The following is a 20,857-nucleotide window of genomic DNA, read 5'->3' as shown; positions in this document are numbered from 1 at the left end:
AAAATAAACTAAATGTGTGTCATTTAACCTTCAAAGGCTTTGAGATTTTCCAGCTGTCTTTCTGTTATTAATTTCTAGTTTAATTCATTATGGTTTGAGAACATATATTGACTCCCTTTTTTTTAATTAATGAAGAGCATTTTATGGTCCAGAATGTGGTCTTTCTTGGTGGATGTTCCATGTGAGCTTCAGAACAATGCATATTGTGCTATTATTGGATATAGTCTATTAATGGCAATTAGATCCAATTGATTGATAGTGTGGCTCAGTTCAACTGATTTTTTGTCTACTGGATCTGTCAATTATTGATAGAAAGGAGTTGATGTCTCCAACTATAGGTAGATTCTCTATTTCTTCTTGCAGTTTTATCAGTTTTTCCTTCATATATATTGATGATTTGTTGTTAGGCACATGCACAGCTTTACTTAAAGAATTGACCCCTGTATCATTATGTTCTTTTGTATTCCTGATAATTTTCTTTATTCTGAGCAGGCTTTGTCTAATATTAATATTACCACTTCAGCTTTCTTTTGATTTATGTTAGCATGATTTATGTTAGTAAAGGGATATTTCTTCATCCCTTTACTTTTTTTTTTCTTGGTCTTAGCTATTCTAGGGCCTATCAATTTACATATTAATTTTAGAATAAGCTTGTCTGTATCTACATAAAATAAAGGTAAAATAAGAACAACAAAAAATACTTCCTGAAATATTGATAGGAATTGCATTACACTTATATATCAATCTGGGAAGAATTGACACTATGTTGAGTCTTCCAATCCACAAACACAGTATGTCTCTGCAGGGCAGGTCTACTGGTGACAAATTCTCTTAGTTTTTGTCTTTCTGGGCACGTCTTTATTCTCCTTCACTTTTCATGGATAAATTTGCTGGATACAGAATTCTAGATTTGTGGGTTTATTCTTTCAAACCATTAAATATTTTTCTTTACTTTTTGCATGGTTTCTGAAAAGAAGTCCACTATAATTCTTGTTTTTCTTTAGTGTGTAAGGTGTTTTTTTCCCCCCTCTAGCTTCTTTCAAGATTTTCTCTTTGTCTCTGTTTCTTCTGCAGGTGTCCACTTTTGGATATTTATTATGTGTGTTATTCTCTGAGATTTCTGGATATGTGTTTTAGTGTCTGTCATTAACTTTGGAAAATGCATATTCAGCCATTATTACTTCAAATATTTCTCTGTTTCTTTCTTTCTTTCTTCTTTCTTTCTTTCTTTCTTTCTTTCTTTCTTCTTTCTTCCTTCCTTCCTTTCTTTCTCTTTCTTTCTTTCTCTTTCTTTCTTTTTTCTTTCTTTCTTCTTCTTCTGGTATTCCAATTACATTTATGTTGTATCTTTTACAATTGCCCTGCAGTTCATGAATGTTCTCTATTATTTCTTGGTTTTCTTTTTGCATTTTGGCCTTTTTTATAAATTTATTTATTTAATTTATTTATTTTTGGCTGTGTTGGATCTTCATTTTTACACATAAGCTTTCTCTAGTTTCAGTGAGCCAGGGCTACTCTTTGTTGTGGTGTGCAGGTTTCTCATTGTGGTGGTTTCTCTTGTTATGGAGAATAGGCTCTAGACACGTGGCCTTCAGTAGTTGCGGCATGAGGGCTCAGTAGTTGCAGTGCATAGGCTTAGTTGCTCCGTGGCATGTGGGATCTTCCCAGACCAGGGACCGAACTTGTGTTCCCTGCATTGGCAGGTGGATTCTTAACCACTGCACCACCAGGGAAGTCCCTCTAGCATTTCCTTTGATTCTTCCTTAGAGTTTTAATTTCTACGCTTACAATGCCCATCTATTCTTGCATGTTGTCTGCTTTTCCATTAGAAACTTTAGCATATTAATCATAGTTATTTTAAATTCCTGGTCTGATAACTCCAAAATCCTTGCCATATCTGAATCTTACTCTGATGCTTGCCTTATTTCTTCATACTGTGTTTTTTCATATGTTAGCATGCCTTTCAATTTTATGTTGGAAGCTAGACATGATGTATTGGGTAATAAGAACTGAGGTATTGCAGGGGCCTTTAGTATGAGGGTTTATGTTTATTTCACTAGGAATTATGCTGTGTTTACTGTTTTCCATAGCTATAGATGTCCAAGTCTTCAATTTCCTTTACTATCCTAGTTTTAGTCTCTCTCTTTTCTTAGGATTGCCTGGAAATCCCTCATTAAATAGTGTCTGAAAATTGTAGCTTTTCATCTGTAATCCTGTTATATACAGTAGAATTGTTGATGTGATTATAAGGGATGGTGAGGAGATAGGTATATTTATAGTCCTATCATTAGTCTCAAGTTTTAAGTAAGCCTGGGTTTTGCCCCAAAGTGTGACCTTCAAAAGTGCATCTCAACTTTTCCTCCCCTTAGGTAAGGCAGAAATGCTGGAGATGATTGGAGTTTGGTATTTTCCTTACCTTACTTTGACTAGGCTGTTATAAATTAATTTCCCTGGAGGGAAGGGAGAGAAGAGAATTCTGTGACCTTATTTCAAAATGATTACATTTTCCTCCTTCTATCAGAAGCTCATAGAGATTATTCTGTGGTCTTCACAATGAGAACTTGGGTGGCGTTCCTGGTGGTAAAATTCACAAAAGTGTGGACGACTCCATGAGACTGAGACAGCCCAAAGTTTGTAACTTTCACGCTCATCTACACTGAGTCTCCAGGAGTTCATCGAAGTTTTTAAGTGTTCTTAATAATACTGGCTTCAGCTAGGGCTTCTAATCTTGAACTTCAGTTCACAGTAATCTCCAATTCTATGTATGCACCTGTCTGTCTCTCTACTTTTTATCAGTGTTGCTGAAATTTGGGCTCTGTACACTGATGCCAGATTAAATCCTGGAGACAGAGATTTGGGTGAAGTAGAAAGAAATAGCTTTATTTCTCTGCCAAGCAAAAGTGGGTAATGCCCTCAAGACTGTGTGTCCCACTCTCGAGGGGGTAGCAAGGAGTCTTATAGTGCTCAAGGCGCAGGGTGTGATCAGGTCATGGAATTTCTTCTGATTGGTTGGTGGTGAGGTAAGCGGGAATCAGCATCATCAGCCTTCTGGTTCCAACTGGTCTGGGGTCTACATGCTTGTGGGTAGCATACAATTAACTTCTTCTGCTTGGTGGGGGTTTCAGTATCTGCAAAACAACTGAAAGGACATGGCTGAGAATATTATCTGTAGTCCTTGAGGAAGAACTAAAGATCCTTGACGTTGTTTAATGGCTAAAGTATTATTTTGTCTTGCTTGACTGTTTTCCTTTCGTTCTGCATTTCCTCACTTCTCTGATTAAATTTATTCTTTGACTAAAGTTTTTCTACAGACAAAAGGCAGGAAGAGAACATGGGTGGGGGTCTATTCTGGGAAGGGCTTATAGAGTCTTGCTCAGTTAAAGCAGCATTTTTCCTCATGATGTTGATACACTAATGGATCTGTTTGATTTTTCAGGACATTGATTTTACAATAAGAATGAGAGGATTGGGACTTCCCTGGTGGTCCAGTGGTTAAGAATCCACACTTACAATGCAGGGGGTGTGGGTTCAATCCCAGGTCAGGGATCCCACATGAGGCAAGGCCAAAAAAAGAGAGAGAGAGAGAGAGAGAGAAAGAGAACTGATAACTTTTACCTGTTGGAGCAGAAACCAGAAGGCTTGGCAAGCAAATTTTAAAACAGATTTATTCAACAACAAAAAATCTTAAATTAGAGGTCATTGTCTTCCACAGATTCCATCATCAAGAGGGGGAGTTTTAGTTCAAACTTCCTATCTTTGCAAAAATGTAGGTCTCTTTGTTTTTCTTTAGCAATGAAATAAGAAATTCTTTATATGCTTTAATATTTGAAAGAAAACACTTTAGAACAAGTTACAATATTTACCATATACAAATTAATTCTATTGTATTAAGTATATTTATTTTTTAAAAAGCAGAATGCTTAAACTTTTCCAACTTGTACATACTGGAATAAAGAGGAAGTTTATTACTACACCTAACTCACGTCCTTTATGGTGAGAAGAATGCTCAGTGACAGTTCCAGTATTTCCTACTTCTGCTCTCCTTCCTCATGGAAAGTCTAGGAAGTAGTCAGAATTTGGCTTGGCATTTCAGATGGCCACTCTGATCCCAGGACTACATTCTCTGGTGTCCCTGCCCTCAGACCCCAGGATCCATGACTCTGGTCTTACTCTCCCTTAGCCACAGCCTCCTGACTTCAGGTTTCTGTAACAATTCTTGCTGGAGATCCTCAAGGGTCTCTGTTACTTTGGCTAGAATGATGGAAGCAATCAATCTCAGAATTACAAACTTGCCATCTGGATCTTAATTCCAGGTGTCACATTTCCCAAGATCAGGGGACAATAGCCCTACTCCATTGAATGAAGCCTTTCCACACTTTCTGTCAAAATGACCCAGGCCCAGACCTGCATTCTGAGATTATATCTTTCTCCAGCAATATTTTTCTAGCAAGATGTCCTCTGCTATCCATCCTTCATCTCTGTTGTGCCCTGGCTACTATGGCAGAAGAGTGTTTCCTCGACATCTTGCCATTTAATTCACCACCAGTAAATGTGATGGGTCAATAGGAATATGAAGTGTTGCTCAAACTCACTAGGAATCAGAGAAGTGCAGATGAGAATTACACTGAGCTATCACCTTAGACACATGAGATTGGCCGACATTTGAAGGTTGCTAACCGAAAGTATCAACCAGGATATGAGGAAAGCAGGAAACTTTCTACACAAGAGGACAGAAATGCTCAGTGAAATTAAATACACTGTTGCCCTGTCCTCCAGCACATTCTATTCCTGATGTCTATCCAAGCAAAGTCCTCGTGTCCAGGGCACATGTAGGAAAGTGCTGATTACAGTGGTATTTGTAGTAACAAGGAGTTGGCAGCAACCTAAGTGTCCTTCACCAGTGGTATCGGTAGGTTAAATGGTTTTAGGTTGGTTTCCTCCAAAACCAGACCCTGAGATGAGGATTTATATTCAAGTAGCTTACTTGGGAGGTGATTTAAGGGAGCGCCACCATGGGAGTAGAAAAGTGAGGCAGCGGCTCTTTGAGACTCAAAGAAGGATACATGATCAGCACGTTACCTCAGAGGACAATGGAAGCTTCCTCTCACTGAAGAACATAGGGAGGCAGTGCTGGCCATGACCCCAGAGTAACCCCACCTGAGTAGGTGGAACACAGGGGCATTTATGCACCCACTCACATTTTCCAGGCTGAGTGGTGTTGCAGGGCCATTAGTTGCAGGTCCATCTGGATGGCCCAAGCACAGGCCAAGAGAAAGCCTTCAGGTAGAGAGTCCCAAGTTCATGCAGCATAATACAGGAGGCATGGACTAGAACTGTTAGTGCCAAAGAGAGAGCACAAGGCAACACTTGTGTCATGAAGATGGTTTTAGAAATGGGGGGGGTGTTGTGGGATGAATTAGGAGATTGGAATTGACATATATACACTATTGATACTATGTGTAAAATAGATAACTAACGAGAACCTACTGTATAGCACAGAGAACTGTACTCAGTGCTCTGTGGTGACCTAAATGAGAAGGAAATCCAAAAAACAGGGGATATATGTATATGTATAACTGCTTCACTTCACTGTACTGTATAAACTAAAACAATATTATAAAACAACTATACTGCAATAAAAAATTTTTTTAATTAAAAAAGAAAAGTGTAGAGGGAAGTGCATTAGAAACAGCAAGAGTGATAGACCTATACCATTAACATAAATTAAAAATACATGCAGAAACAAAAGCACATTATATATGTCACACTCGTGACTTATATGTGGACAAATTTAGGACACATTATACAGTGCCTCAGGGTGGAATGGTGAATGGGACTGAAGATGGGGAAGAAATTTAGGGGCCTCATGGAAATTCATGAGGAAATGCTGTCATAACCTGAGGGAGTGACTTAAAATATCCATCTCCTTCTACTCCTCTAGGTTAATGAACCTGCTTTTCCTGGATCCCCTTAAAACCCTAACCTCCCACGTTATACTTAGGATACCTGGATTCAGCCGCCCTAAGAGTAGGAACTGTATGGATTACAAGGTCACTCCACTCTCAGTCTGGTGCCAGGTCTCGCCAGAGTACATTTGAACAAGAGGTGCACAAGGACAACCCAAGTTCCCATGACTACATTTCCCAGAGCGCCCTGGTAATTCTAACAAGATTCAAGGGGTGGAGCAGTTTGCAAACCAATGAGGTCTCTTCCTGGGCTTGTCCAGGAAGTGGGAGGACGGCAGTCAGCCCGGTTCCTGGTTGTGGGACCCAGGGGAGCTCGGTAAGTGACATGTTGTGCTTTGAAATCGGGGTTTAATCCTATTTCAAATGTGAGTCCAGGAAACTAGATACTACACACACCAGAATGTCAGGTCCTAAGCCAGTTCAGAACGTTTGGCTGACATACAACTTGAACCCTTATGCTGTAATTACTGTACAGGATAATGGAGGAGATAACACACCCCAGTTCAAACTGTCGGGGTTGATGCCAAAAGCTCAGCTTCTCTGTACGCCGGTGCCAAATCAGATCTTGGAGACAAAGTTTTGGGTAAAGTAGAAAAGGAGGGCTTTATTACTTTGCCAGGCAAAGGGGTACACAACAGCTCCTGCCTCGAAAAACTATGTGTCCCAACCCAGGAAGGTTTGATAAGGAGTTTTATAACTCCTTATCAAAGGAGTTATCAAAGGGTGGGATTGCGGACAAGATGAGGATGTGTGTAGGGTCTCAGGTGGTAAGTCTTCTAATCTTGATGAGCGTCTCTGGTCCCTTTAATCTTGCTTTGGGTGGTTTCTTGCCTGCCCCTCCTTTGATTAGCAACTGTTTGAATCTGCTCTCTGGAACTCAGGGAAGGTCATGGAGGCTGTAGTCTTGCCGACAAGAAATCGGGGACAAAAATAAAAGGCCAAGCCTCCATACCTGGGTGCCTCACAGGGCCCTGCTCAGTTTCAGGGTTAGAGTAACAGCCATGTGACATCCCAGGTGTGAGGACTTGGGCAGGTCATTTAAGCATCTCTAAAAGTCAGTTTATCCCTCAGAAGATTGGAGCTAATAAGAGAGCTTACTTTAAAAGTTTGTTGCGAGGATGAAAGTATATAAAATATAGCTAATGTGTACAACACATGATTCAGGGGACAGGATTTCCCTCTTGGATAATTGAAACAGCAATGTCCACCTTCTCTGCCCCCACCTGGGTGTGTCCCAAAGGGCCCAGTTAGTCCTGCAGTCATCAAATTCATGATCACTCCTGCTCCTCCTGCATTAGCTGATCAGAAATTCTCTAATGATCATCCCCAAACTCCAGGGAGGCTGTGTTGTGTTGTCTGCACAGTTTAAGGGAATTCTTGAGGACATTTTATCCTGATGGAAGGAAGACCCTAAGGGGAAGGTCTTCAGGAGCCATAAATGACAAGAGCCAGCTCTTTCACTGTCAGGCAGGCTGAGGACACCACTCCCTGAGCACAAATGTTTAGAATTCCACAGGAGAGAGGAGCTTGTGGAGGCTGACGGCCCCAGAGCAAGGGGACTGTGGACTCTCCCCTCCGGACATTGCTCCCTTGCCCTGGCCCGATGCCCACAACAACAACACACCTGTTGGCTCTTCTTTGATGAACTGACCTTTCCCTTCCCCCAAGCCACAGTTTAGTTCCTCAACCACAAAGTGGCTGACCCTGCCCCCTCTCACTCAGAAGGAAGTTGTTAACTGCCAACTATGTATATAGCTGCATCCTGCCCAGAGACTTATTTTGTTTGCCCTTTACAGGTTTAAATAGTTCAGAGCCAACTTTAAAAATAGGCAGATTTCACCCACAACTCTGAGTTTCTGCTCCTCAAGACAGGGAAAAAAAGAGAAACAAAGAAACGTTCAGAACTTCCTGCTGCCTGGGTGTAACTTTTTTGGCTGTTTTCCATGGGTCTTCTGTGCAGTAAGCACTGTGAAGGATGGTCTGTGGGCACGGCTTGCATGGCAACTTCTCTTGTTTTCATCCAGAAGATCACTGGGCTGGCCACTTGTCCCTGGGGGTGGGTTGGGTTGTGGTGTCCTTGCAGTGAGCCTCGGCACCAAAAAAAGGTAAGTAAAGGGAAGGGATGGGAAGGGAAGGGAAAGGGAAGGAGAGGAAAAGAAAATCACAGCATATAGAATGAAAAGCCACTTAGAAGTACCTCTTAAAATTCTACTATTCATTTGGACAGTTCTAATGCTAGGCATATACCCAATGAATTGAAAACAGATACAGAGAAAAGTACTTGACCACAAATGTTCTCAGCAGCACTGTTCACAGCAGCCGAAGGTGGAGCGGAACATAGAGACAGGACGTAGACTGGTGGTTGCCAGAGGCTGGAGGAAATGGGGAGTAACTGCTTCATGAGTTTGGGGTTTTACTGGGGGTAGTGAGATATTTTGGAACTAGATAGAAGTTGTGGTTGTGCAAAGTTGTGAATGTACCAAATGACACGGAATTGTTCACTTTAAATGGTTTATTTAGGTCACGTAAATTTCACATCAATTTTTATAAATCTGTTGTCATGACAGATATGCTGGCAGTAGGTACAGAAAGTTCCACCTCTGTCCAAACGTGTATTTATGCTGCTTGTAGACCTGAGTGTGTCATCAGCATTTCACTCCCTTCCCTTGGGCCCTCATTTTAGTTCCTGAAGCATAAAACAGAGGACTCCATTCCTTCCCTCAAAAGGAGTTTTTTTTGTTTTTGTTTTTTTAATATCAGCTCCCTAGTACTTCTGTCCCAGAGACTTATTTTGTTTGGCTTTTCTATCTTCAGCTGAGCAGCTGTGTTCCCTCTGGGCCTGCTTGGTAGTCCTCACAATACCTGCCTGACTCTGAGAGCTTTAGCTCAGAGGCCTGGCTGAGCTGCAGGCCTTCAGTACGTAAAGCCCTGTTGTCCAATGGCCTCTGAGTAGGGCTAGCCTAGCAGCTCCCTTTCCAGCCAGAAATCAAGAAGATGCCCACTTGCCCTGGGGTCAGGGAGGGTTGTAGTGTCAATCCAGTGGGATGCCATATCCTTCACTGAGACAGAGAAAAGGAAAAAGAAGGAAAAGTATAGGAAATAAAACACAAACACCACACACACACACACACACAAAGAAAAGCCACTCACTAGCACTCCTTAAGGTTCTTTTATTCAGTCGTGCCAGAAGTTCAGGAGGTAGGTATAGAAGATTTCGTCTCAGTCCATAACTGTACTTGTGGTGGCAGCATCTCAGGGGTGAACTACCTCTGGATCAACCTATTTTTAATTCTTCTATTTTAGACTTTTGCTTACAACTTTATTTGGGGAATGAATAAGGGTTTCTTTAGTTGAAAAATAAAAAATAAAATAATAAAAATGAAATAAGATAAGATAAAATAAAATAGAAAAACACTGCTGTACGTGAAAGAGGTAGAGACCCTAGACTGCGAGCTGGACAATGAGTTCTTCATATTGACCTGCTCTCCAGGGCTACATCAAAAAGGTAATTTGTAACTGAAGTACCATGTCACTTAGGGATAAATCAAAGCAGCCAGTTGACTATTGACCATTCAACAAAATAACAAGCATTCATTTGGTGACAGAAGAAGTCTCTTTTGCCTGACTTTCAAGGCCCTCTGGAAGTTTCCTCATCCCTTACATCTTACCTTTCTTTCACACAGCTCTCCAAAATGACCACTGATATGACTTGTCAGGTTCCCCAGATTTAGATGCTGAGGCCAGGACCATGTGCAAGTGGCTTATGATGTGCTCCTGGGAGAACTCCAGTGTCAGCTTGAATGTGAATTATAACTCAAAGTCTTTCCAGACTCAAGGCAAGGCAGCTGAGTTTTCAGAACATCTCACCAGTAAGTCACTGATGCAGGGCTGCCCTGGCAGGACATGAAGTCCCTGGCACTTCCAATTTTCACATAGGAAGGCAAAGCAGCTCCAGGAACCCCCAAGAAGTCTTACAAAGAGTCCACAATGCAGCTCCTTGAGCACAAGGACACAGAAGCCATGCTAGTCAGAGGCAAAGAAAAGTGGTCAAAGACATCTAAAGGTTTCTGGGTGGCTTAAAGACAGCATTCTCCCCACATTAGCCTCAGTCCTGAATCCTCACCAATGCCATGTGCCCTCTCAAGGTACCCTGAGCATGCTCTGTTCTTTACCCTCTGTACCTGAGGTAGAAATCTATAGGTCTGATGGCTTCCATTACATCACATTTTTAAAATGTTTTTAAACTACTTTAGCCAAATTCTCATAACATTTCTACTCTTTGTTCTATATTAAAAAGAAACAATTCCTTATATATAGTTCTGTATCCACCTTTGATTTCTTTCTTGAATATAGTTTACAGGTGAGATGTCTGGCTGTAGTGGAGCTTGGACTCCAATCTTTCCAGTGAATACGAGGGAAGATGACTGATGACAAGAGATACTTTAATGGCTGATCTTCTGTATATCGGTGGTTCTTCTTCCTTTCCAGTGACACCATATATTAAGAACACTGCGTTATTTTTCTACCCCAATATCCCCAATTATACTTTACACATAAAGGAAGACCATGTGTTACCATTACATATTGGTCTTTGCTATGTTTGGTAATTCTTGTAGTAGCAATCAGGGACACAGAACATGATTCACCCCTCCTAACTGATCCTAGGGCAACTAATCATCTGACTGGTTCCTTCTGAGCCCCCTTGTGCTGGCTTCCACAACCTCCAGGCTCAGAACCCATCAGTGTTGCTGTCATTTCCTGTGGTTGCACTTGCTACACCCTCCCCTATGCAACTCAGATGCCCACTTTACTCTTCAGTTCTTTCCCTTCTGTTTTGTGATTTTTAGGTACTTTTCACAACTCATGTAACACGAAACTATCTTTTTGTTTTCAAAGGAAGTCACAGTATACATTTTACTATCTCTTCTATTATTTCTAGAGTTCAGTCCAGGAGAAAGGAATTTCTGAGACTTCTGAATTAAAATTGAACATCAACTTGCTTCCATTTGCTTAGAAATGTTTTAAGTGCCTTTCTGGAAGTTCTCAGTAGATGCTCTAAGTGTGTTCTTTATATATCCCTTGAGTCTTCTCTAATATTAATCATGAAGTTGAAAGGAAAGGATATATCTGCACAGAAATGCTATATATCAAGAAATAAGGCTAGTTGTGTTTTCAGTTAGCTATTTTCCTGGCAACTGTTTTCTAAGTTTTGCTAGTATTTCACTGTGAATCACAATTAGTCATAGCAATTTCTTTTGTTTAATCACAGAATACTCAAGTAATATTTAGTTACTCTTTCTGATTTACTTCACTCTGTATGACAGACTCTACGTCTATCCACATCTCTACAAATGACCCAATTTTGTTCCTTTCTATGGCTGAGTAATATTCCATTGTATATATGTACCACATTTTTTTTTTTTTTTTGGAGTACACAGGCCTCTCACTGCTGTGGCCTCCCCCATTGTGGAGCACAGGCTCTGAATGCACAGGCTCAGCGACCATCTCTCAAGGGCCCAGCCACTCCAAGGCATGTGGGATCTTCCTGGACTGGGGCACAAACCCATGTCCCCTGCATTGGCAGGCGGACTCCCAACCACTGTGCCACCAGGGAAGCCCTGTGTACCACATCTTTATCCCTTCATCTGTCGATGGACATTTAGGTTAATTCCATCTCCTGGCTATGGTAAATAACGCTGCAATAAACATTGGGGTGCCTGTGTCTTTTGAAGTATGGTTTTCTCAGGGCATATGCCCAGTAGTAGGACTGTGGGGTCATATGGTAGTTTAATTTTAGTTTTTTAAGGAACCTGCATACTGTTCTCCATAGTGGCTGTATCAATTTACATTCACACCAACAGTGCAAGAGTGTTCCTTTTCTCCACACCCTCTCCAGCATTTATTGTTTATAGATTCTTTTGATGATGGCCATTCTGACCGCTGTGAGGTGATACGTCATTGTAGTTTTGATCAGCATTTCTCTAAAAATTATTGAGCATCTTTTCATGTGCCTCTTGGCCATCTGTATGTCTTATTTGGAGAAATGTCTACTTAGGTCTTCTGCCCATTTTTTGACTGGGTTTTTTTTTTGGATATTGAGGTACATGAGCCCTTTGTATATTTTGGAGATTAATCCCATGTCAGTTGCTTCATTTGCAAATATTTTCTCCCATTCTGAGGGTTGTCTTTTTAACTCATTTATGGTTTTCTTTGCTGTGCAAAAGGTTTTAAGTTTAATTAGGTCCCATTTGAGTTTTTTTTAACATCTTTATTGGAGTATAATTGCTTTACAATGGTGTGTTAGTTTCTGCTGTATAACAGAGTGAATCAGTTATACATTTACATATGTTCCCATATCTCTTCCCTCTTCCCTCCCTCTCACCCTCCCTATCCCACCCCTCTAGGTGGTCACAAAGCACCGAGCTGATCTCCCTGTGTTATGTGGCTGCTTCCCACTAGCTATCTAGTTTACGTTTGGTAGTGTATATATGTCCATGCCACTCTCTCACTTTGTCACAGCTTACCCTTCCCCCTCCCCATATTTCCATTACTCTAGGAGGTGGGTCAAAATGGATCTTGCTGTGATTTATGTCATAGAGTGTTCTGCCTATGTTTTCCTCTAAGAGTTTTATACTTTCTGACTTTATATGTAGGTCTTTAATCCATTTTTAGTTTATTTCTGTGTATGGTGTTAGGGAGTGTTCTAATTTCATTCTTCTACATGTAGCTGTCCAGTTTTCCCAGTACCACTTATTGAAGAGGCTGTCTTTTCTCCATTGTATATTCTTTCTTCTTTGTTATAGACCATAGGTGCATGAGTTTATCTCTGGGCTTGCTATCCTGTTCCATTGCTCTATATTTCTGTTTGTGTGTCAGTACCATATTGTATTGATTACTGTAGCTTTGTAGTATAGTCTGAAGTCCAGGAGCCTGATTCCTCTAGCTCCATTTTTCTCTCTCAAGATTGCTTTGATTATTCAGAGTCTTTTTTGTTTCCATACAAATTGTAAAATAGTTTGTTCTAATTCTGTGGAAAATGCCATTGGTAATTTAATAGGGATTGCATTGAATTTGTAGACTGCTATGGGTATTATAGTCATTTTCACAATATTGATTCCTTCAATCCAAGAAAATTGTATATCTCTCCATCTGTTTGTGTCATCTTTAATTTTTTACATCAGTATCTTGTAGTTTTCTGAGTACAGGTTTTTGCCTCCTTAGGTAGGTTTATTCCTAGGTATTTTATTCTTTTGGTTGCAGTGGTAAATGGGATTGTTTCCTTAATTTCTTTTTCTGATCTTTCATTGTTAGTGTATAGGTATGCAAGATAGTTCTGTGTATTAATTTTGTGCCCTGAAACTTTACAAAATTCATTGATTAGTTCTAGAAGATTTCTGGTGGCATCTTTAGGATTTTCTATGTATAGTAGAATACCATCTGCAAACCGTGAGCATTTTACTTCTTTTCCAATTTGTATTCCTTTTATTTCTTTTTCTTCTATGATTCTCATGGCTAGGACTTCCAAAACTATGTTGAATAATAGTGGCAAGAGTGGACACACTTGTCTTGTCCCTTATCTTAGAGGAAATGTTTTCAGTTTTTCACCATTGAGAATAATGTTTGCTGTGGGTTTGTCATATATGGCCTTTATTATGTTGAGGTAGTTTCCCTGTGTGCTCACTTTCTGGAGAGTTTTTATCATAAATTAGTCTTGAATTTTGTCAAAAGCTTTTTCAGCATCTATTGAAAGGATCATATGTTTTTATTCTTCAATTTGTTAATATGGTGTGATTCGTGTATATTGAAGAATCCTTGCATCCCTTGGATAAATCCCACTTGGTCATGGTGTATGATGCTTTTAATGTGTTGTTGGATTTTTGTGTCTATATCCATCAGTAATATTGGTCTGTAGGTTTTTTGTGATATCTTTGCCTGGTATTGGTGTCAGGGTGATGGTGGCCTCGTAGAATGAGTTTGGAAGTATTCCACCCTCTGCAATTTTTTTGGAAGAGTTTGAGAAGGATGGGTGTTAGCTCTTCTCTAAATGTTTGATAGAATCCTCCCGTGAAGGCTTCTGGTTCTGGACCTTTGTTTGTTGGAAGATTTTTAGTCACAGTTTCAATTTCTTTACTTGTGATTGGTCTGTTCATATTTTCTATTTCTTCTGGTTCAGTCTTGGAAGGTTGTACTTTTCTAAGAATTTGTCCATTTCTTCCAGGTTGTCCATTTTATTGGCATATAATTGCTTGTAGTAGTCTCTTCCAATCCTTTGTATTTCTGTGGTGTCAGTTGTAACTTCTCGTTTTTCATTCCTAATTTAGTTGATTTGAGTCTTCTCCCTTTTTTTCTTGAGTCTGGCTAAAGGTTTATCACTTTTGTTTATCTTCTCAAAGAACCAGCTTTTAGTTTTATTGACTGTTGCTATTGTTTTCTTTGTGACATTAAGAAGGAATTAGATTTTTAATTCCCACAAAACACCTTTCAGCATGCTTAACTTTCTGATAACACCCTCACCTGCACCAGTTTTGTTTTGGGGGTTTGTTTTTGTTGTTTGTTTTTAGATCCAAAGAACATGAAAATCCTTTTTTGACAAGGCTTAGAAACCTGACACTATCTCTTTTTTCCTCCCTCTATATGAAGGATGTATTTAAATGAATGGTGGTCAGTAAGACATTTGTCAGCTATGGGTATTGGGTGCTTAACTGTCTAATGTTACCATTTGAATATTATATATGATTGTAAGGCTTATGTCACTAAAGATTTTTATTCTGATTTTTCATGATCAAAATTCATATGATATTGTATAGACATGCTTTGTAGTGAACTATAGTAGCAATAATTTCTGTACATGATCTAGGATTTATTCCAGCATTTCTTTTCCTTTTTTTTTAAAAAAAATATTTTATTTAAATTAACAAATGATGGAAATAGAAAAGTCTACATAAAGATTTTAGAAGGAGAACTTACAGGACACAAATTTGTGATTCATTAGATGAGACACTTGGATGTGATTCCTAAAGCTTTTATTGAGCATTGCCAAACTTGTAAGCTTCATAGGGATGGACATTATATTTATAAATGCCCTTCTATAAGGGTTACTGTAGATGTGAAATTCTTGACCTTAATATCATCTTTGAAAATATTAAATTGAAAATTCTGTTAACTTATATTTTAAGAATAGGCATATTGTATTACTGCAAGAGATTTGATTTTCAGCAGAGTGCAAAGTTCTTTCAAATGCACGTCTTTTTTTCTAATTCCATTTTGTTTTAAAGCACTTTTTAAGTGTAGTTTTCTCATTTAGTAAATGTCTAATTGAACAAAAGAGAAAGACAATAGAAATACATAGCTTATCACCATTAACCTATGGGTGGGATTCTTTGTACCATGTCACCTCAGGCCATGTCATCTTACCAATAGTAATGCACCACTATTACAATTAGTGTCCATACTAGATTAGAACTCTGGTAACAGGGGACAGAAATTTTTTTCTACATAGGATTTTACAAAATACAGACTTTTGGGGGTGGGGTGCTCACCTTACCAGAGAGTCAAAAGATAACCTAATCCTCACCAGTGTCATGTGCCCTCTCAAGGTACACTGAACATGCTCTGTTTTTACCCTCTGTACCTGAGGCAGAGGTCAATAGGTCTAATGGCTTTCACTTAAGTCACACTTTTAAAATGTTTTAAAATTACTTCAGCCATTATTCTCATAACTTTTCTACTCTATCCTATAATAAAAGGAGTCAATTCTGCCTTTCTCTTCCTTAGTTTTTCATTTTGATTTACATCTTCATAGGCTGATGGAGAGGTAACACTATTAGAATATATACATATATATTTTTTTTTTCTATTATCCTTTTTGAGTTTTATCTTTTCCTTCAGAAATACCAATTATCTTTATATTGGATTGTCTTTGACTGGTTTTATGTCTATTAACTTCTCTTTAACTCCTTAATGGCTTTATCTCTTCATTGAAACCATTGAGTATTAAGTTTTCCTTCTACATAAGTCATTTGATATTATGCTATATGTATATATTCCCCTATTGTTCATAATTACTCATATATTATCATTGTTGTTATTCTTAATTAGTTTCCTAAGTTATAAATAGTTCTTTTGATAATGCTGTGTTATTTTATCACCTCATTTTTTTGGCTTTTTGGTATGAGTCCATTTTAAATGTTCTATCTCTTCAAGTACCTGTGAAGAATATCTTTCCATTGTTCAGTTTATGTTTCTTCTTGAGCTGGTTGTCATTTCCCCCTATATTTTGTGTATTATGTCCTTTTTTTCTGATCTCCATCTCATAGTGTATTTGCATTCTGTTTTTTCATCATATTCATGCATGTATAGTTCTGTCTCCATCTTTTATTTGTTTCTTGAATGAAATGTGACTGGTGAGATGTCTGGCTGGAGTGGACCTTGGACTCTGCAATCTTTCCAGTGGAGATGAGGGAAGATGACTGAAGACGAGATATTTTGATGGCTGGTCTTCTGTATGGATGGTTCTTCGTCCTTTCTGGTGACACCATACACTAAGAATATTGCCTTATTTTTCTGCTCCAACATCCCCAATTATACTTTACACCTAAAGGAAGACAGGGGCTACCATTACATACTTGTCTTTTCTGTGTTTGGTAAATCTTGTAGTAGCAATCAGGGGCCTGAGACAGGGTTCACCCCTCCTTGCTGATTGTATGACAAATATTCATCTGGTCTGTTGTGTCTGAGCCCCCTGCTGGTGACTTCCACAGTCTCCAGGCTTAGAACCCATCCGTTTTGCTCCCATCTCCCATCACTGTACATTCACTTCTCTTCTCTGTGCAACCCAAATGGCCATTTTACTCCTGTGTTGTGATTTTAAAATACTCTTCATATTCATGTCCCAATGAGAACTACTGTCCTTGTTTTCAAGAAAGAATATGATATATTTAAAACTTTTTTCTTTTATTTCTACAGAGTGAACTAGGAAGAAGAACTATCCTAAGTCTTCTGAATTAAAACTGAGACTCAGTCTACATTGAACTTCCTCAGAAAGGTATGCTTTTCTGAGACATCTCAGCTGGATCCCTAAGTGTGTTCACTCTCTCTCCTTTTATTCTTTTCTTATATTTATGATCAAGGAAAATGAAATGGTATATCAGTGCACATCTAAATTACAAGTCAATATATAAACTTTGCAGTGTTTTCACCCAGTTTTATCCTGACAACTACTTTCTAGTGCCTCCATATTTCACCTTCTATCATAACTTCAGTAGTACAAAATCTCTTATATTTAGTCACAGAATATGCAGATATAATTTGGTTATAACATGTTGCTTGCATCCAGACCCTGGCTTCTTCTCAATGAACTTGAAGTTACTAAATTCTAAAGTAACATAATATTTTTTTAACATCTTTATTGGAGTATAATTGCTTTACATTGTTGTGTTAGTTTCTGCTGTATAACAAAGTGAATCAACTATATGTACACATATATCCCCATATCCCCTCCAGAGGAACAAAGAAAAATCTTTAAAATCAAAAGATAGCTTTAAAAAATATACATTAATATCCAAATAAAAAGATGTTGGTTAACCCAGAAATGAAATGGCCAGGCAGTTACAAATCATATTGCTTTTGTTCCACATCACCTGCCCTCCTTACTTACCCAGCACTGATTCTGGATACAGAAGCAGAAGAGGGTCTGTGGTGGTCTGGCTAAGTACCAGTTGTTCTCTTGGTGTCTGAGTCGTAGAGTTTTTGGCTTGTGCTGATGCATGTAAAGATGAGAAGAAATGAAATAAGCTTAAGAGATTTGGAGGATATCAGATTGCAGACATCAAGAATAGAAAAAGTTGAAACACTAGCAAAATGGGAAGAATAACTGATCAAAAAAGAGAATTAGGTGAATCTGAAAGAAATGACATTAAGAAGGACAACAGGAATACATAACTTATCACCATTAACCTAGGGGCAGGGCCTTTTGTAACCTCTCACCTCAGGCCATGTCATCTTATCAATAGTAATGCACCACTGTTACAATCAGTGTTCACACTGGATTATGACTCTGGTATCAGGGGACAGAAACATTTCCTATATGAGATTTTACAAAATAAGGACTTCTTTTTTTTTTCTTCTGGTTCACCTTACAATAAAGTCAAGATATAGCTTAAAACTTGATTGTTGTCTTTTCTCATCTTTCCTTTTCCTGCTTTTCATTCTTCAACTCAATAAATTCTTTGTTGATATTATTCTTCAGCAAGTTCTCCTAGTAGATTTGAGCAAATATCCTACCAGGTTCTGGCCCTGCAGTAGAAGCATCTGCTTAGGTTTCAGCAAAAGTTCCTCAACAGAGTATCATTGAACTGACTTGGACCACATGCCATCCACGCGCAAAACACTGGTCCTAGAGAAAATGTGCTTTGAATTGCGCCTACCTTGGTCATATGTCTATTCATTCAGCTCAGTATGTACAGCTCACTCTCCATACAAGCCAGACATAACAATTTGATGATGGTGCATTTTGCCCAAACTTCAGCCTTCCCCTACTGCCCTTCTTACAGTGATTACTCATCTCTGAGTAAAAGACAAAAGGTCAGATCTCATCTCAATCCATGCTTCCACTTACTCCCTCTGCTCCCTTCATCTTGTCTTCCTTGAATGTTCTTTGGAAACTCTAGGCAGGTTCCAGTTTAGGGCTTTTTTTTTTTTTAACCCTCTGGTCCTTCTTCCTAAATTGTCGTCTCACATTTGTGGACATGGCTCATTCTCTCACATCCTTAAAGTCATAGTGAAGCTTCCTCTTCCCACCTTATTGGAAACTGAAGCTCTCTCTGTGCACATCTTATCTACCTTCTTTGCTTTATTTTTCCCAGGATACTTATCACTATCTAAGAAATTGCATGTTTTTTAAATTCATTTAATTCACTGTGTCATACCAGACCCCACTAAATTGTAAGATTCTTTAAGATTAGCAACCACTAGGTCAGTAACATATACATAATAGATTTTCAGTAAACTATTTATTGAATAAATCAATAAATCAGTTTGTGAATGAATATGAATCTTTGAGTGGGGAAATTTGTGTAAGGTTCAGCTGAAGAAGATATTGAGTTGGTCAAGTACCATGAATGAAAGTACTATATTATAATTCTCCTGTTTGTATTAGAAACTGTTTGTAAACTCTATTTTAATTGATAGCAACTTGTACCTCTCCTTATTCATCACCAAAAAAACCACATGTAAGCTTTTTATCATTTTACTCATCACTTCATCTGGATTTCCAACTTCTCATGCTCAAAACATGGAAGAAGTGATAATACTTTTCTTTCAGGGTTACTCGCACCATTAACTGAACTTATGCATGTGAAAGCTACTAATACACTAAAAACACACACAAAAAAAGGCTTATAATTACAGTTATTTATAACCATTGTTTGTGTTTACATGTTTAAAATACATTTGTTATCATTAGGCTAATCAAAGAAATTCAAGTACAAAAATAATATTTTTGTTTTGTTTTCCTTGCCTTAAGGAATCATGAACATTGAAGCATATTTTGAAAGAATTGGTTATAAGCACTATAGGAACAAGTTGGACTTGGAAACATTAACTGACATTCTTCAGCACCAGATCCGAGCCATTCCCTTTGAGAATCTTAACATCCATTGTGGGGAAGCCATGGAATTGGGCTTAGAGGCCACTTTTGATCAAATTGTGAGGAGGAACCGAGGTGGGTGGTGTCTCCAAGTCAATCATCTTCTGTACTGGGCTCTGACCACAATTGGTTTTGAGACCACTATACTGGGAGGGTATGTATACAACACTTCAGCAAACAAATACAGCAATGCCATGATTCACCTCCTGCTGAAGGTGACCATTGATGGCAGGAACTACCTAGCTGATGCTGGATTTGGACGCTCTTACCAGATGTGGCAGCCTCTAGAGTTAATTTCTGGGAAGGATCAGCCCCAGGTGCCTTGCACCTTCTGCTTGACAGAAGAGAGAGGAATCTGGTACCTAGACCAAATCAGAAGAGAGCAGTATATCCCAAACCAAGAATTTCTTAATTCTGAGCTCCTGGAAAAGAATAAATATCGGAAAATCTACTCTTTTACTCTTGAACCTCGAACAATTGAAGACTTTGAGTCTGTGAATATATACCTTCAGGAATCTCCAGCATCTGTCTTTACAAGCAAGTCATTTTGTTCCTTGCAGACCCCAGAAGGTGTTCACTGTTTAGTGGGCTTCACCCTCACCTACAGGAGATTCAATTATAAGGACAATACAGATTTGGTAGAGTTTAACACACTGAATGAAGAAGAAGTTAAAGAAAATCTAAAAAATATATTTAATATTTCCTTGGAGAAAAAGCTTGTCCCCAAACATGGTGATAAATTTTTTACTATATAGTGTAAGCAGTAAAAATGGTCTCAGTATTACTTCTGGTGCTGTAACTTTTTATTATAAAAATGTTTAAATGTCTATAAAAGTAGAGAGAATGAAATAATAAACCTGCATTTGTTTATCACTCAGTTTATCAGCTATAAACTAGAGGCCTATCATATTTTCTCAATGCTCCCACATTATATTGAAGAAAATGCTAGATATCAAATCATTTCGCCTTTAAAAATGTCAACATATATAATTAGATAACATTTAAAAAACATAACCATATGCCTTTTCAAAAATAATAATAGCAGAGATGTTTTAATGATGGCCTATGGTTTTCTTGAGGAAAAAGTGATTTATGCTAGAAAACTTTCCACATTGGTTAATGTTGAATTCACAAAACATGTTTACCTATAACTCAGTAACTAGAACCTTGAGGGAAACTTTTTTATTAAATTCTACCAGTGTATATCCAATGTCATATTTGTGCAGAAATACCACATGTATAATGG

General features: G+C 38.5%; 1 protein-coding gene across 3 annotated transcripts; it reads left to right on the top strand.

Moving 5' to 3' along the window:
* The first annotated feature begins 6,229 nt into the window (after nucleotides 1–6,229).
* Nucleotides 6,230–20,484, top strand: LOC111173572 (arylamine N-acetyltransferase 1). 3 transcript variants are annotated; one of them, XM_022571395.2, is made up of 3 exons: nucleotides 6,230–6,282; nucleotides 16,932–17,010; nucleotides 19,489–20,484. In XM_022571395.2, exon 3 carries the CDS (start codon nucleotides 19,494–19,496, stop codon nucleotides 20,364–20,366), a length of 873 nt encoding a protein of 290 aa, XP_022427103.1. In that variant the 5' UTR covers nucleotides 6,230–6,282; nucleotides 16,932–17,010; nucleotides 19,489–19,493; the 3' UTR covers nucleotides 20,367–20,484. The 3 variants fall into 3 exon arrangements, with proteins under 3 accessions (XP_022427103.1, XP_022427104.1, XP_022427105.1); XM_022571396.3 differs by lacking the exon at nucleotides 6,230–6,282 and adding an exon at nucleotides 6,338–8,071; XM_022571397.3 differs by lacking the exon at nucleotides 6,230–6,282 and adding an exon at nucleotides 8,131–9,835.
* The last annotated feature ends 373 nt before the right edge of the window (nucleotides 20,485–20,857 follow it).

Source organism: Delphinapterus leucas, chromosome 21 (assembly GCF_059928025.1).
Source record: "Delphinapterus leucas isolate spDelLeu-1000000601 "Yukka" chromosome 21, BTC_Dleu_Yukka2, whole genome shotgun sequence".
NCBI lineage: Eukaryota > Metazoa > Chordata > Mammalia > Artiodactyla > Monodontidae > Delphinapterus > Delphinapterus leucas.
The sequence above is the reverse complement of the archived record's forward strand: the minus strand, read 5'-3'. Positions and strand labels throughout refer to the sequence as shown.